The 17,989-nt window shown below is 45.3% G+C and overlaps 1 protein-coding gene across 1 annotated transcript in view; it reads right to left on the minus strand.

Moving 5' to 3' along the window:
- The window catches only part of LOC309550595 (zinc finger BED domain-containing protein 4-like), a gene marked incomplete at its 3' end in the record, with an annotated part of 70,863 nt that overhangs the window by 44,274 nt on the left and 8,600 nt on the right, over positions 1 to 17,989 (minus strand). The window contains exons 3-5 of the mRNA XM_082250940.1: positions 14,938 to 15,341; positions 14,424 to 14,740; positions 13,537 to 13,678 (exon numbers count right to left, since the gene is read on the minus strand). Coding sequence (XP_082107066.1) covers positions 13,537 to 13,678; positions 14,424 to 14,740; positions 14,938 to 15,341 — 863 coding nt within the window. The remainder of the gene's footprint in view (positions 1 to 13,536; positions 13,679 to 14,423; positions 14,741 to 14,937; positions 15,342 to 17,989) is intronic.

The raw sequence follows: 17,989 nt of genomic DNA on the forward strand, positions 1-17,989 counted from the left end.
AAGATGTGTGGGGAGTGGTGGTTGATTGGTTGTTGTGGTCCACGGTGCGGGGGGAAACGACATGTCGCATTGGTGACAAAAAAGGAGGACGGCCTGGGGAGGAGTGAAGTGATAAAGGTGTGTAGGGAATGTAGTCAGGTGGAAGGGGTATTGTGGAACCAGTGCGCAATGAGGTTGTGCAGGAGGATTGCTCATTGAGGGGTGTGGGAGTCCGAATGGAGTGTGAAGTGCTAGGAGTGGCTACAGGAGGAATTGTCCCATCCCCAGCTGCCTGACAAGTGGACAATACTGGCATTAACCTCCCACTACCACAACCTGCAGTGGCAGGTGAGTGAGATGTTTGGGAGGGCTCTGCCAATGGGGCATCTTCAGATCCAAACAGGCATTGGCGTGTGGCCAGGACGTGAGTGTCAACACTTTGCCGATCCCGTTGATGCTGGTCTGCTAAACTTACCAAGCTGTTACGCATATCCTGTTGAACCTGTACCATTGTTGCTACAGATTCCTGTATGAGCCCGAGCAGAAGTACTACCTCAGTAGATTGCTGAGTACGCCTCCTTAACTCATTTTGGATCCGATACTCATCAAGCAGCCTCTCGGCTACATCCAGCATAGATGGACGAGGTTGGGGAGGTGACAATCCCTCTGCATCGAAGGCTACCTGAAAGCAGAAGAAATAGACCAAATCATTATCAAACATCATGACTAAATAGTTCAGATTAGTTTGACAACTTAACACCCCAAGCAGAACGTTGAAAAGTTTGATGTGCTTCTAATAAGTACTTGTTCATTGTAATATTATCCAAGCTAGCAACACTTCTGATAATGGGTACATATTATATTGGTAGGACTAATATGACAAAGGCAAAAAAGTTTCAACATGAAGGTGTTCCCAATTAACCCTGGTGTGGTAGGTTGTTTATGCTTTTGGTAAATCTGTTACTACACCAATGACTTTCTACATCTACGTATGTTGTCTAAAATCTTGCCATCAATCGGCTACAGGACAACCCAACCAAACGATACACATGAATTTGGACCTGGAAAATCAAAGACTGGCCGGACTTTAAAGGTCCTGGATGTTTTTGGAACATTAGTGGCACACCAAATTATAACATAATTCCCTGATGTTCAAGATAGAACTCTTGTTGTGCTGGTGCATCGTCAGAATGTCATAGCACTAATTTAACACACACAATGTAAGCCACATCTAGCCCAAAATCATTACTACCATTGAAATGTTACATGTGCACCTTGTTCCCTTATATCACATACCACAGCACTGGATGCAGAATCGTCGCCAGCTCCTGATCCAACTCCAGCTGCTATGTCAAGAGGGGCCTGATGTTCTTTGAAAAAAAAACAAAATAAAAACATGTTTAGTACATAACCTTAGGCAGTAATTATTATGGCCAGATTGCCCTCCTAGCTTCAGGAATGAAGCATTGAGGCCAAACATTCAAAAGTGCTTTCCTGGGCTCATAGGACACTTGCTAAACCCTCCCAAAGGTTAAGAAGGCTTGGTCTGCCTACTAATGACGGCACCCATTAATGCTGTCAACGGTGTTTTGCAGGGTAAACATCTAAAAGGCAACACTCTTTCATAAGAAAAAACATGTGTGTTAATGGGGTTAATAAGATTCCAAAAAAAATATTATTTTGCTAGACATACCAACACCTTCCTCCAGGCCTTGCTGCACTGGGTGTGTTCCCTGCTGCGGATCTTCTGTAAAGGACATAGCAATATGAGGTATCTTGGAAAGAATAAAATATACATCTACATTGTTTGGCACAGTATAATATGGGACCTACCAGGAGGAGGGTCAGCACTGATGTCAACACCTGTGAGTCCGTCTGGGTCGCCAAGCTGCATGGGCTGTGGAGGGGCTGAGATCCGTGCTACAGATGAACAAATTGCAGGTTGGGGAAAACAAAAAAAGGACAATTGGAAGGGCAAGTATCAAATTCTAGTCATGTCACACATAGGATAGTAGTTCATCTTTTCAAAACAACTCACACAATTGACATCCAAGATAATATCCTACCTCGGTGCAAAGCATCCGAATCTAAGTCCTCTCTGGGAAAGATGGTATCGGGTCCTATGATCTGCAAGAAAGGTAATTGATAATCCCAGAGAGAATTTCGTGCACGTTCATGCAGCCGACCTTGTCGGTCATAAAGACCTTCCGCAGCCCATGCAATTAGCTTCCTCCGAACGGACGCACAGATGTCGGTGACCTTCTTCCGCACACTGTCACGGTGGCGAGGTGCTTCACCCAGTGCATTTACAGCATCCCGGATTTCATCCCACAATCTGTGCTTCTCGGTTAACGAGTAAGACGCGGCCCTGGTCCCATGTATCGCCTGATATCTGGCCATATAGGCACAGCACTGATTGTGGGTGAAACGGGGAAGCCGAGATAATGTGGACAAGCTGACTCTGGTGGACGGACCCTCTCCAGGACTACTGTCAGAAGAGCCAGCTTGTCCACTTGGTGTGTTACCACCTCCCCCGGCTTCCTCCTCCGGGATGGGGATGGTGGACTCCCTCATGGATACAGCTGGAGCCTCCCTCACACCAGAGCCAGACGATCTGCCCACCCTGCCCCCCCTGGCCACCCTAACCACCCTGCCCACCCTGCCCACCCTGGCCACCCTGCCCCCCATGGCCACCCTGCCCCCCCTGGCCACCCTGCCCCTTCTCCTCAGCCTTCCAGTGGGTGGGGCCACGGAAGCACGAGGTGGGCAGAGAATCTGGCTGTCCAGCAGCAGCAAAGAGCCCCAAACTCCTAAATCTGAAATGACAAAAGAGAAAACAGAAAAAAACATGATTTGCAGATTGCTCTTCATATACAGTATAATTAGTAAACAGTTACAGAACACACTTACCTAATGGCACAAACACGGTTGTGGTGGTGGTGGTGGTGGTGGTGGTGGTCCAAGAGCAGAAGAGGCTGCAAAGAAATGGGAAAAAACACATAAGAAAACGCATATGGGCACAAATCACACAAGGCCCTCCAAACACTTACCTAATGGCACAAACAGACTTGGTTGTGGTGGTGGTGGTGGTGGTGGTGGTCCAAGAGCAGAAGAGGCTGCAAAGAAATGGGAAAAAACACATAAGAAAACGCATATGGGCACAAATCACACGAGGCCCTCCAAACACTTACCTAATGGCACAAACAGACTTGGTTGTGGTGGTGGTGGTGGTGGTGGTCCAAGAGCAGAAGAGGCTGCAAAGAAATGGGAAAAAACACATAAGAAAACGCATATGGGCACAAATCACACGAGGCCCTCCAAACACTTACCTAATGGCACAAACAGACTTGGTTGTGGTGGTGGTGGTGGTGGTGGTGGTGGTCCAAGAGCAGAAGAGGCTGCAAAGAAATGGGAAAAAACACATAAGAAAACGCATATGGGCACAAATCACACGAGGCCCTCCAAACACTTACCTAATGGCACAAACAGACTTGGTTGTGGTGGTGGTGGTGGTCCAAGAGCAGAAGAGGCTGCAAAGAAATGGGAAAAAACACATAAGAAAACGCATATGGGCACAAATCACACGAGGCCCTCCAAACACTTACCTAATGGCACAAACAGACTTGGTTGTGGTGGTGGTGGTGGTCCAAGAGCAGAAGAGGCTGCAAAGAAATGGGAAAAAACACATAAGAAAACGCATATGGGCACAAATCACACGAGGCCCTCCAAACACTTACCTAATGGCACAAACAGACTTGGTGGGGGTGGTGGTGTAATCTTTTATAGGCCAAAGGAGGCTGCAAACATTAAACATACATGAGAAATCGCATGACCTACATACGTGCACATAATAAATTACAGTTATCAGGAAAGCAAAAATGGTGTCTTTGGAAGCTGGGAAGGTAAGGGGGCAGGTTTAGATGCCAAATTTAGACTGCACACCTTTAACAAACATGAGAAAACACATGTCAAAACCACATGCACATGGGGCCAACTGCCAATGATTAAAAGACACTTGAGGGGTTCACAAGCTATTGTGGGTTGGAGGGGATTCACCATAGACAACTTAAGCACACCCAAGATAAGTACAAATTCTCTCCTTCAGTAAACAATAACGGTGAGCAAGAACACACAAACAGACAGATCTAGATATATATATATATATATATATATATATATATATATATATAGAGAGAGAGAGAGAATTTGTTTTTTTTTTTTTGGGAGAGAGAGATACAATTGTCTTACCTCCAAATAATGTACGTTGTGGGTCACAGGGTCTTGCTAGCACATAAGAAACATCGATCTATAACATCCAGCAGCCATATTGGCCATGTGCTCCTTTTATAGCTGGCTCACAGGTGTGATAATTAGCGGCCGTTTCTATATATATGTGCGCATTCGCGAATTTGCGCGTTCAAAATGGAGGACGATATCCCAGACGCATTAGATGGTGCAATGTTGGCATTCATCGGTGCCTTGTTTGAGGAGGCCCTAGCACAGGAGGCAGCAGAAGGTGGGGAAGCAGCAGCAGCACCTCCAGCAGCACCACCTCCAGCAGCACCTCCAGTCCGTGTGCCCTTACCTCGCCAGCCACGCATTTTTGCTCCAAGGATCTATTTGGACAAGCTGCGGGATTCTGATGTCAGGAGGAAATTCCGGCTCGAGCGAGGAACTATTCTCCACCTCTACCAGCTCATAGCAGACAAAATTGACCCGGACACACAGCGCGGCCATGCGGTGCCCGGCATGGCCAGATTGCTGGCCACTTTGTATATTTTAGGGCGTGGCAGCTTCCAAGCCACTTCGGGAAGTATCATGGGCATTAGCCAGCCCACAGTTTCAAGGGTGTTCATGTTGGTCATTAATGCCATAGTCGATATAGTGCCCAATTTTATCCACTGGCCACAGAATGAAAATGAGTGGAATGAAGTCAAGTTGGGTTTCTACCTGCGGGCACACATGCCGCAAATACTAGGGGCAATCGATGGCACCCACATAGCCATTAGGCCACCAAGGAGCCACGAAGTGGAGTACCGCAACCGCAAGCAGTACCACTCCGTGAACGTCCAATTCGTTTGTGACGCCAAACAGCGCATCATGAGTGTCAACACTGGTCACCCAGGGTCGTGCCATGATTCCAGTATGTTAAGAACAAGTACTCTGTACGAGGCGTTTGAAAGTGGCCAAATGCCCCAAGGGTGGCTTATTGGTAAAGTATTTTGTCTTAACAACATAAACTGTAAGATTACATAGACATAGGAATAAGCTACATCGGTGTACACCCTGATTTAAGCAAAGCCTACCTAAAATGGATGTGTTAGGAGTTGGCAGGCTGTTCACACACAACCAGATCAGCAGCTTAGCAGCTCACAAAATAAATATTTCCAAAGTTGTCTTTGAGTCAAATGAAGGTGGTTAACCAATGTGTAAATGGTGTCCTCTAGCCACCCAAACAAAACCTACAAATGATTCCAATGGTATTGCTATATCCCCAAAGTACTTTGCATAAGTGAGTCAATATTGGTTTCCTCACTCTAGTTGCAGATATATTCCAGAAGTAATACCTAGGCTAATGTAATACGAACAAAATAGGGGCCAAGTTGGAACTTGCAAGAGAAACCCACCACTTTGTGTGTCCTTTTTCCCATTTGTATTAGTGATTTAGGCAGTTAGACAGAGTTGAGATGTTTCATATGAGTTTTTGCAAACAGACGAGCAGGTTGTTTAGTAAAATGCATAATTGTCTCCCATTTTGAGGAGTCATCTAAAGTCACATGATATGAAGAACTAATGTATATTTTTCATTTTTTTCAGGGGATGCTGGTTACCCGTAGCTGACGTGGCTGATGGCTCCAATCAGGTAACCCCAGGGCCGAGCAGAAATGAATTACAACAGGGCCTTGCGGAGAAGCCGGAGTATCATCGAGTTGACCATAGGTCTTCTCAAATCGGGTTTCTCTGCTTGGCCTGGCCTGGGGATGAACTCCTGTACTCTCCTACAAAGGCTTCCAAGATCATCCTGGCGTGCTGCGTGTTGCACAACATGTGCGTTGCCCGGGATGAATCTTGGGAGCTGACGGAGGAGAGGGAGCCAGAGGTCCGTCAGCCGGCGGCCCCCAGGCGGCGGAGCACCGCTGCAGGTTTTGCCACCCGGAATACCCTGGTTGCTAGCCACTTTACATGTAAGTACTGTAACCGGTCAAGATAGGGCATGTGTATTAATTTGCTAGTTAGCAGAGGTGCCACTCACAGGGAGACAGAGGGTAATTATCATCTGCCAATGACACTTGCCATTGTAGATAAAGTGTAGTCAACATTGGTAAAATTGTGTTACTTGAGCAAAAACATGCACCTCTAACCATAAACATGTTGGTATTGTGAATAGTGGAAAGGGCTGAGAAGAGCTGGCAGGTGTGTATTTGTGTCTATGCCACCTGTGTAGTTATTGATAACATGAACGGCTGCTTGGTATCTTATGGTGTTCTAATTTTCCAGAACGTGAACATCTTGGAATCATGGCACGTACCATGAGAAGCCTGTGGTGATGGGCTGTCTGGCGTCACAGGTGTGTATTCAAATGTTTACATTAATGATTTCTGGTTTGTGTAAGTTGGCAGAAAATGTGTTATTTCACTCGTGATGTCGAAATTAATTGAAGTTCAGAATGAAGCAAACAGGCATTAAGATGTGATTTTCATAATGAAATGTCTTATCCTTTGTTTTATTTTTCCAGGAGTGGTACTGCTTGCGGTTGTAGCTGGTAGAAACCCACCTTGATGGACTCCACTCATCTTCTTTTGTGGTCAGTGGATATTTGGTAAGGCACATAGCCAAAAGCAGCATCGATGACCAACATGAACACCCTGGAAGTTCCAAAGTGGCTTGGAAGCTGACCAGCAACCTGGCCATGCCTGTCCCCTATGAGCTGGTAGAGGTGCAGAATAGATTCTGAACTCTGCATGAAGTTGGGGAAGACATCAGAATCCCGTAGCCATGGAGCAAAGATCGTGGGCTGGCGCTGTAAAGGCACACGGACTGGAGAGTGACAATATTATCTTGCTGCATCCCTCCTTATGCTGTCATTCTAAAATAAATAAAGACTTTTGAATGGAACATGTGTTTTTTGTTTTGTGTGGGTGCCTACAGACAAAAGGGCCATACACACTGTAAGATTTAGAGAAGACTTTATCCTTCAGATTGACATTTTCTATGTAGTGCAAGGGCCTGCCTGATTGCATACAAATTGAAAGTGTTGAGGTTTGACCTCATATTATATGGTTTGGTTAAGTCTACAGGAAAAAGTCTTGAAAAATTCTTAGTTTATGGCCCATTAAGCTGCCAAGGCCGGAGCTTTGCACTTTGCATGCTGCTTGTACTGGTGATGTGAGGGGTTGTAATGTAGAGTAGGGATGTGACAGTGTTGTGTTGAGGTGTGAGGCAAATGTAGTGTTGGACTATGAGGGTCTGTGTTGTTGAAATATGGAGAGAGTCCAATATCAGACACCTATGTTTATTGGTCAAGAAATTGTAAGAACCATGGTAAATATGTAAAGAATTGCATCTCGAGAAAACTAGGACCACACTCATAAAATCAAAATTGTGTTGGTTCCATTAATGTGCTTGAAATTTGGGTAGGACACCCCCCCCCCCAAATTCAAGATAGTTTAAAAAAAACTCTAAAAAAAATGAGAGTGAAAAGAGATCGCAAGTGTAGTGATTGTTGGGATTTGAACCCATGACGTTGTTAACTGCAGTGAAGTTGCAAAGCACTTAGCTATTGTGCAGAATAAAGCTGTTTGGTGGAAAAAAGGAGTGTGTAAAGGCTAAAAAGCACATATAGCTAAACTACTAAACATTGTATGGAATCTGGGAAGAAGACCATGGTAAAATTGTGATGTTTCATCTTGACCTGAAGTAGTGTAGGGGTTTGGTCACTTGCTACTTGCTACTTTCAATCATAAGATCGATTCGACACACAGACAAGATCATAAAACCACTTAAAATGCTGTAAGTTTGCAAGCGCTTCTGAGTGTAACATTATTTAGCAATATATATGATGTAATCCGTTACATTTTTGAAATATAAACAAAAAAAGAAAATAAAAAAGTTAGGTGGAGATGGTAAGCCTCAAACCTACAGCAGAGGGAGATGAATTACAGACGTGATGTGTGCACTAATCCACTAGCCCACATCGCTATGTGAAACTATTATAAGCACGAAGACATAAGTTTGCGAATTTTCAAAGACGCGATCGTAAGTGAATACCGCTGACGGCGGAAATTAATTATTGCTGTTTCACTAGCCAATTTGCCGCAGCGCCAGTTAATTGATTTGAAAGCGGCGAAACTGAAACACGTCATGGATGTCTGAAGCTGCAGTTTCTTTAAATCCGGCCCTTAGTGTCTAGGGGGTCTAAAAGTGTACCTGTGAAGTTTCAGCTCTGTAGCATGTCCAGAACCAGAAAAAAAGATCATTTTTCAGTAGAGCAGGGATGGTGGGAACCCCTTTTACACCTATATGATCTTTTTTTTCTGGTTCTGGACATGCTACAGAGCTGAAACTTCACAGGTACGCTTTTTAGACCCCCCCAGACACTAATCCAAAAAAAGTCATGCCTGCCACCATATATATCAGTGGTGGGTGGGCAGTGGCACTGCAGTGGGCACAGTACACTCTGTGGACCTGACAGTCAATGGCACCCAGGCAACTGCAATTATAAAAAAAATATATATATTTTTACTTTGCAAGCTGCTGTGCCACCGTATATGTATCAGTGGTGGGTGGGCACGCAGTGGCACTACAGTGGGCACAGTACACTCTGTGGACCTGACAGTCACTGGCAGCCCAGGCAACTGCAATAATAAAAAATATTTTTTTTTTTCAATTTGCAACGAGATGCTGTGCCACCGTATATATATATCAGTGGTGGGCAGTGCACTGCAGTGGGTACAATGCACTCTGTGGACCTGACACAGCACTCACTGCAATTATGACAGAGGAAAAAAAAAATATTTTTTAAAATGCAAGGTACTGTGCCTGTGCCACCCGAAATGAGTGTGGTGTGCACACAGTACAGTCTGTGGTGGGTCTGTGGCCTCTCACACACAGCGGGCAGGCAACTGCAGTGTACAATATATATATATATATATATATATATATATATATATATATATATATATATATATATAAATAAGAAAAAATCCTCAATTACCAGCCCTTAGAAGGGCTTTTGGGGACACTAGATATATATATATATAAATAAAAAAAATCCTCAATTACCAGCCCTTAAAAGGGCTTTTGGGGACACTAGATATATATATATATATATATATATATATATATATATATATATATATATATATAAATAAAATTACACAAATACCAGCCCTTAGAAGGGCTTTTTGGGGTGCTGTCAGGATGCTGTCCTTACAGCAGTAGTGGACCAAGAACACTGACTAGCAAGACCAGGAACACTGACTAACAACTGTCCCTAGCTTAACAGCAGCAGCAGCTCTCCCTGCTCTCACTAACACACACTGCTTCATAATGATCTAAGATGGATGCTGCCCTTGCTTATTTATAGGAGGTGGGAGGGTGTGGGAGGGAGGTATGCTGATTGGCTGGAAATGTGCCTGCTGACTGTGAAGTTCAGGGTCAAAGTTTGCCTCAATGATGTATTATAGGGGGCGGACCGAACATCGCATATGTTCGCCCGCAGCGGCAAACGCAAACATGCTAATTTCGCCGGGAACTGTCCGCCGGCGAACAGTTCGGTACACCTCTAGTCACACATAGTGACGGTTAGTAACAAGTACTGTGTTATGTAGTTATTAAGGAAAGAAGTCAAAAGTTTGAACATCATATTGTTTTTTATTATTTCAAATGATTTATTCAAATGATTAACCTAAAGGACAATCACAATTCCTTAGGCTGTAACTTTTTGTAAACAAAAAACAGATAAAGTATGTCCCTCCCTTCCCCTTTTAAAGCATCCCTCCTTCTCTTCCCTGTCTGTTTTTTTTTCTCCACAGCTTATTGGTGTGCAAAATCATATATAAACCAATGTGATATACAACAATATATTCCAATAATGAAATAAAGGAAGAGTGTATGAAATCTAAGTCAATAAAAAGTTCAAAATATTGTGAATTTTCAAATATATATATGTGACAAAACAAGATGAATATCATTTCATATCTGCTGTTAATGGGAAAGAGAACCTCCCAACCAGGGCGGGCCTTAGGTGTTCAAGCGCCCTGTGCGAGCTGATCCTGTGGCGCCCCCACCAGCTCCCTGCACATTTTTTCTTGCACTTTTTTTGCACTTCATTTGACTTTTCTTTTTTATGATCACTACAAACTTAGCCCCCTTTACATTAGAGACCCCCCTTACATCAGAGACCCCCCAACGGAGCCCCCCTTACAACAGAAACCCCCCAACGGTACCCCCTTACAACAAAAACCCCCCACAGAGGCCCCACTTACATCAGAGACCCCCCACACAGAGCACCCTTACATCAGAGACCCCCCAGCCCCCACAAAGAGCCCCCTTTACATCAGAGACCCCCCACACAGAGCCCCCTTTACATCAGAGACCCCCCCACACAGAGCTCCCCTTACATCAGAGACCCCCCACAGAGCCCTCTTACATCAGAGACCCCCATACAGAACCCCCTTTACATCAGAGACCCCCCCACACAGAGCTCCCCTTACATCAGAGACCCCCCACAGAGCCCCCTTACATCAGAGCCCCCCCCACACAAAGCCCCCCTTACATCAGAGACCCCAACACAGAGCCCCCTTACATCAGAGACCATCCCCACAGAGCTCCCCTTACATCAGAGCCCCCCACATCAGAGCCCTCCCACACAGAGCCCCCTTTACATCAGAGACCCCCTTACATCAGAGACCCCCCACACAGAGCCCCCTTACATCAGAGACCTCCACACAGAGCCCCCTTACATCAGAGACCCCACACACAGAGCCCCCTTACACCAAAGACCCCCCTCACAGCACCCCCTTACATCAGAGACCCCCCACACAGAGCCCCCTTACATCAAAGACCCCCCACACAAAGCCCCCTTTACATCAGAGACCCCCCACACAGAGCACCCCTTACATCAGAGACCCCAACACAGAGCCCCCTTACATCAGAGACCATCCCCACAGAGCCCCCCTTACATCAGAGTCCCCCCCATAGAGCCCCCCACAGAGCTCCCCTCACATCAGAGCCCCTCCACACAGAGCTCCCCTTACATCAGAGCCCCCCACATCAGAGCCCTCCCACACAGAGCCCCCCTTACATCAGAGACCCCCCTTACATCAGAGACCCCCCACATAGAGCCCCTTACATCAAAGACCCCCCACACAGCACCCCCCTTACATCAGAGACCCCCCACACAGAGCCCCCTTACATCAAAGACCCCCCACACAAAACCCCTTTACATCAGAGACCCCCCACACAGAGCCCCCTTACATCAGAGACCATCCCCACAGAGCCCCCCTTACATCAGAGCCCCCCATAGAGCCCCCACAGAGCTCCCCTTACATCAGAGCCCCTCCACACGGAGCCCCCCTTACATCAGAGACCCCCCCTTACATCAGAGACCCCCCACACAGAGCCTCCTTACATCAGAGACCCCCACACAGAGCCCCCTTACATCAGAGACCCCCCACACAGAGCCCCCTTACATCAAAGACCCCCACACAGCACCCCCTTACATCAGAGACCCCCCACACCAAAGACCCCCCACACAAAGCCCCCTTTACATCAGAGACCCCCCACACAGAGCCCCCTTACATCAGAGACCCCCCACACAAAGCCCCCTTACATCAGAGACCCCTCACACAAAGCCCCCCTTACATCAGAGACCACCACACAGAGCCCCCTTACATCAGAGACCAACCCCACAAAGCCCCCCTTACATCGGAGACCACCCACACAAAGCCCCCCCTTACATCAGAGACCCCCCACACAGAGCCCCCCTTCCATTAGAGACCCCCCACACAAAGCCCCCCCTTACATCAGAGACCCCCACACAGAGCCCCCCTTACATCAGAGACCTCCCATACAAAGCCCCCCCTTACATCAGAGACCCCCACAGAGAGCCCCCCCTTACATGAGACCCCCAACACAAAGCCCCCCCCTTACATGAGAGACCCCCACACAGAGCCCCCCTCTTACATTTGATGCAGGAGAGAGCTTACTTACCTTAGTATGGAGGCTTACCATGAGAAGAAGGGGCGGGAGGAGGAGGAGAAGGGGCGGGAGGAGGGGGAGCCGACGATCTCTCCTCTGGCGTCCCTGGAGAGGAGGGGATCTGTCAGTGGCGGCGGATCTGAGGCTGAGTTGTGTGTGATACACAGCTCAGCCCTGCAGCTATAGAAGACACAGGCACAGCCGCACAGTGGGAGGTAAGCGGCGGCCGTGGCCTGTGTTAACCCTCTCCATGCTGCGGTCGCCGTTTACCTCCCACTGTGCGGCCTGATCATATACGAGCTGCGATGGCCGCACGGCGCCCCTTTTGCCCATGGCGCCCTGTGCGGCCGCACAGCTCGCACACCCCAAAGGCCGACCCTGCTCCCAACCAACGAGAGTCACAAGCGTACATACACCTTTTTTCTGGTAAGAGGCTGATTTTGTTTTTTTCACTGGAAGTTGAGAGCACAGGTTTTGCAATTTTGTTTCACTGGAAGTCTATTTGGATATTATTTTGCACTTACCTTCATCTGCCGGGTAAGGGGGAAATCCACAAGGTGGTGGGAGTCTGCACCTATTTGGAATAGGTCCTGTTTGATTCCTGCACCTTTGAAAATATATTCATCTTGTTTTGTCACATATTTCAAGATTCACAATATTTTGGACTTTCATTTCATACACTGTTCCATTATTGGAATATATTGTATATTGGTTTATATACGATTTAGTGCACCATATTTAATTTATCACAGATTAATTTATTTTTGTCCTGGTTGCAGCTTTTTTTACATATCAGCATCAGCAGCCAGCAGCGCACCCTTAATATTCACATTTATTTCTCCACAGCTTATTCCCTGCAGTGTGCATAAAGCAGTCATTTTTGGAAGTTACGCATTTTCTTTTCATCCTCAACTTGTTAGGGCAACTAAAAGATCTCAAAGGCCAGTAGGCCACATTCAAATATTTCTTATGTAACAACAAAAGTGATTAGAGCAAAACATTGAGCTTAAACAAAAGCAGATCAAATATGCCCCTTTAAAGCATCCCTACCCTCTCTTCCCTGCTTGTGTTTTTTTTTTCTCCACAGCTTATTCCCTTCTTAAATATATTTAGATGACTGCTTAATGCATACCAGTTTAAGTTAGAAATCTTTGGTTTATCCTCAAAAGTAGTTGGTTTTCAAAATTGGAACTAGTCAGTCTAGCTCTTCTAGGGCTAAAGACTAATCCTGCGATACTAAAAAGCCTCTCGCAGGCTGCTGATGCTGGAAGGGGTGTGTTTAACTCAACAGACAACTTGCACACTGCTGGAAAAGACTTGAGCAAGTCCATGTTATCTGCTGAACATGACAAGTACGCATCTAGCTGTTTGGCACTGTCTTGTGCCTTCAAACCCTGCATGCCAGAAAAGAAGTCGTCTTCATCAGATAAGCTGGACCTGTTGACCTCTGTACAGTGCAACGAGGGGTCTTCAATACTTCGTTTGATATATTCCATTCCTGAAATATAAGAGTGTGTTAGCTAGCTGTTCATTTTATTCAAACGTATATGGTAGAAAATTAGACTATTAGTCAAAATAATGAAATCAAAGTGCTGACAACAAACAAAGCATCTCAACTTGTCTGCATCTAAGTGGTCTTCGCGCACTCCTCCTCATGAATGAGATGCATGGTTGGTTGTATGAAGTTAGGCCTAAAGGGTTTTGCAAGTAATTGCAGAGAAGTACTAAAGCAGAATACATGAAGGATCTTTGGTTATGGGGTTTCTTGCTTAAGTTTGATTTATATAGAATTATTGTGGAACTTATAAACAATAATAAGAGTTTCAACCCATGAAAGTAAACACAGATTTGACATGATGACATTGTCAGTAAATGATTTTAATGGAAATAATAGTGACGACTTTATAATTCAAATAATTCCCTGAAACAAAAAGCCTTTTGCAGCATTTACAGCCTGGCAGACCTTAGACAGGAAGGCTTGGCTGCCAATGCCATGATACTGCTATGCTAAAGAGGAAGTCTCCCATACTACCACATCATTTCTCACTCTAACATCATAATGCCCTGGTATGTTTGCAATATCTTCTATGCAGGACAAGCTCATGTGTGTTTGTTTCCATATAAAAAAAAAAAAATTAAAAGTAATCCCCAATATTTGAGCGGTACTGCTGTATGGTGTGGCTTTGTGATTGCACATTGGTAAAATACACAATAATGCACCCATACTACACTGTATATCTTACCTATTTTGATTGTCTCATCCTCCTGTGTCCAATTTGTCCTGAATTTTGGAAGCAGAATAGCAGCGGCCACCAGCTCTGGGTCTTCCATCATAGGGCCAAAGCGATTCTTAATGCCCACCTGCAAGGCATCCACAAGCGGCTTGCAATACTTCAGAGGCATCTTGATCCTGTTCAGCTTGATTTTCAGGAGCTTGACGGTTGGGAGCAGCCACCCCATCTGGACATTGGTTTCAGCTTGCAAAATGTTAGTTGCTTGGGCGACTGGAGACATGACAGCAGAATACTCAGACAAGAATGCAAGTTCAGCTGGATTAAACCTATGAAGAAGACAAGAACATATAAACAATAAGAAACAAAAACAGCATTGCTACATGATTGGATGTGGTGATTATCATTCAATGAATTTGGTACATCGTTCAATGTTAATCATTCAATTAAATGTTGTACAAGTAGACAATATGGACCAGAATTGAGTTTGAACAGAAAGAGTACCATAAAACATTTTTAAACTTACATTGGAACCTTCAAATCTGTGCAGAAAACTCTCATTGTTGCCTCTCCCTTTTCTTTCACTATCCTGAGCAGTCTCTCCACAGCCATGAACACAGAGTTCCACCTTGTTGCATTTGGTCGCACAAGCTGGAGGGAGCAAGCATCTTCCACAATTTCAGCTGCTGTTGAGGATCTTGAACACTTATTCCAAAGTGCATTGCACTTGGCAAATGTTGAGTAGTATAATTTCTTGTACGCGTCATTGGACACTGCTTTGCTGGCATCGGCAGTGGCTATTAGGTTAAAAATGTGGCATGCACACCGCTGGTGCTTCGGGAGCTGGAACTCAAAACCATCATCCTCATCCAAAAGTGAAGATACATTGACAAACTCGACCTCCTCCTCATCTTTGTCTGTGTAACGCTCCTGCGTTTTTGTAACAAGATGGATTTGCAGCTGCAGAAATCTCCACTCAGCAGTCATGTAGAGATGTGTTGAAATACCAATTCCAACTCCCAAGACTCATCACTGTGGCCTGCCTGATTCAGCATACAAATATACACACTCAATAAGATGTTCCTGGAGTGATAGATGTATATAGCAGTATAGTGGTGATGTGCTGAAGGGACAGGTATGAACAGTGACAGTAGATGGCAAGCACTCGAGAGAAATGTTCAGGAGAGTATAGATGGTAACAGGTAGGATGCAGATAGGTTAGCAATCATGTATGGTAGTAGGTGGTAGGATAGCAGATGACATACAGGAGAGACTAACCCAGTGCAAGGATAGATGTTAGTAGGCTCAAGAGCTAGCAATCTAAATAACAGTGCAGATGATAGGTTTAGTATTGCATAGAGAGTGACAGTCTTTAGTGAGCAATAGATATAGTGTAAGTAGGTTTTATGGAGGTTTCCCCTGCGGGGTACTTATCACTAGAGAGTAGGTTAGTAGCGGGGTCCGGTAATGAGGAGTGATCTGGTAGCGAGATACAGGGATCAGGAGCGAGGTTCCGATCTGTTCAAGGCAAAGGAAAGCAACTGGAGGTTCCGACAGCGAGACACACTAGCAAGCATGTGGACAGCCAAGCAGGTTGAACAAACGATGTGAGTGAGACCGCCAGCGGTTGAAATAGCCGCTCTGCGGCGCTCAGCAGTGACCTCATCGCTCTTAAAGGTATATGCGTACCACCTAAAGGGAAAGGTGGGATGCATTGAAAAGAAAGTAGTAAATAAGGGTACTAGAGGTACCGGAATCTTACAGTACCCCCCCCCTTAAGGCCGGCTCCGGAAGGCCTATAGTACTGGTTTCTCTGGGTATTTCGAGTGAAATCTTCGTATAAGCCTAGGTGCATGTACATCAGAGGTATCTAACCAGGTGTCGTCTTGGGGTCCATAATTCTTCCATCTTATGAGATACTGGAGTCTTCCTCTATGGATGCGAGAATCCAAAATCTCTTTGATCTCATATTCTTCTCCGCCTTCAACTTGTATGGGAGGTGGAGGCAAGATGGTAGGCCTTATTCCTTGGTTAGGAACGTGTGGCTTCAATAGCGACACATGGAAGATGGGATGGATCTTGAGATCTGCTGGTAAGGTGAGCTGTACTGCAGCTTTTCCAATAAGTTTCCTGATTGGGAAGGGTCCCAAGAATAAAGGTCCAAGCTTTTTGCTAGGAATCTTTAATCTTAAATTTTTTGTTGATAGCCAAACGAGGTCCCCAATAGCATACTGAGGAGAAGGTCTTCTACGAAGGTCGTAGTACTTTTTTTGTTGACTATGAGCGTGTGAAATGGTAGTATTAAGTAAACCCAGAGAGTCTTTTATTTGGGTAAGATAGTCTGAGGCTACTGGGTTACTTGAGGGAAGGATGCGTGGTGGAAGAAGAGAGGGATGAAACCCATAGTTCAAGTAGAACGGACTTTGTTTGGTAGTACTGTGGGTTGCGTTGTTGTAAGCAAATTCTGCTAGGGGAAGGAGATCCACCCAATCATCCTGTAGGTATGATGTGTAGCAACGTAGATATTTCTCAATGCACTGGTTGACTCTTTCAGTCTGTCCGTTGGTCTGAGGATGGTAGGGAGAAGTGAGCTTTCGCTCAATCCGTAGTATGTGACATAGTTCTTGCCAAAACTTGGAGATGAACTGTGAACCACGGTCAGATAAGAGAGTCTTTGGAATTCCATGTAACTTAAAGACATGTTTCACTAGTAGTTCCGCTGTTTGTTTGGATGAAGGTAATCTGCGAATAGCAACGAAATGTGCCATCTTTGTTAGATGGTCCACTGACACTAGAATGGTATTAAATCCTTTGGAAGGTGGTAGTTCTACTATAAAGTCCAAGGACACAACTTCCCATGGAGCCTGGGGTATTGGTAGACTGCATAGTAGACCGGATGGTTTTGTAGTGTCAATTTTGGACCTGGCACAGATGTTGCATGAAGAAACAAATTTCTGTACAGATGTCTTCATCTCAGGCCATCAAAACTGTCTGGTAAGCAAATTAAGAGTTTTCGTCATACCCATATGTCCTGCCATAGGCACATCATGTGACAATTCCAGGATCTTGGTACGCATAGTAGGGGGTATGTAGAGTTTGTCGTTGTAGTAGAGGAAGCCTTCTGCATCAGTACTTAGGTGTGGTGGAGGTGAATCCAATCCTATACTGTGAAAAATCTCTTCCTTCAAGGAACGGACAACCCCAATAATACGCTTGTAGGATATTATAGGAACAGAAGGGATTTCGGCGTAATTATTTTCAGTTAATCGTGATAGCGCATCCGCTTTTTTATTCTTGTCTGCAGGCGTGTAGGTCACTAGGAAATTGAATCTTAGGAAGAATAGTGACCATCGTACCTGCCGGTGGGAGAGAGTTTTGTTAGTCTGAAGATATTGAAGATTTTTATGATCTGTATATATGATTATTGGTAATCGGGTACCTTCAAGTAGATGTCGCCAGTTTTCCAGAGCCAGTTTTATGGCAAGCAACTCCTTTTCACCCACTGGGTAATTTACCTCTGGGCTGCTTAATGATTTGGAGAAGAAGGCAACTGGATGGAGTGGTGAAGTATTTGTTGG

The sequence above is a fragment of the Pelophylax lessonae genome (assembly GCF_965119305.1).
Source record: "Pelophylax lessonae genome assembly, chromosome: 3".
NCBI classification, from domain to species: Eukaryota; Metazoa; Chordata; class Amphibia; order Anura; family Ranidae; genus Pelophylax; species Pelophylax lessonae.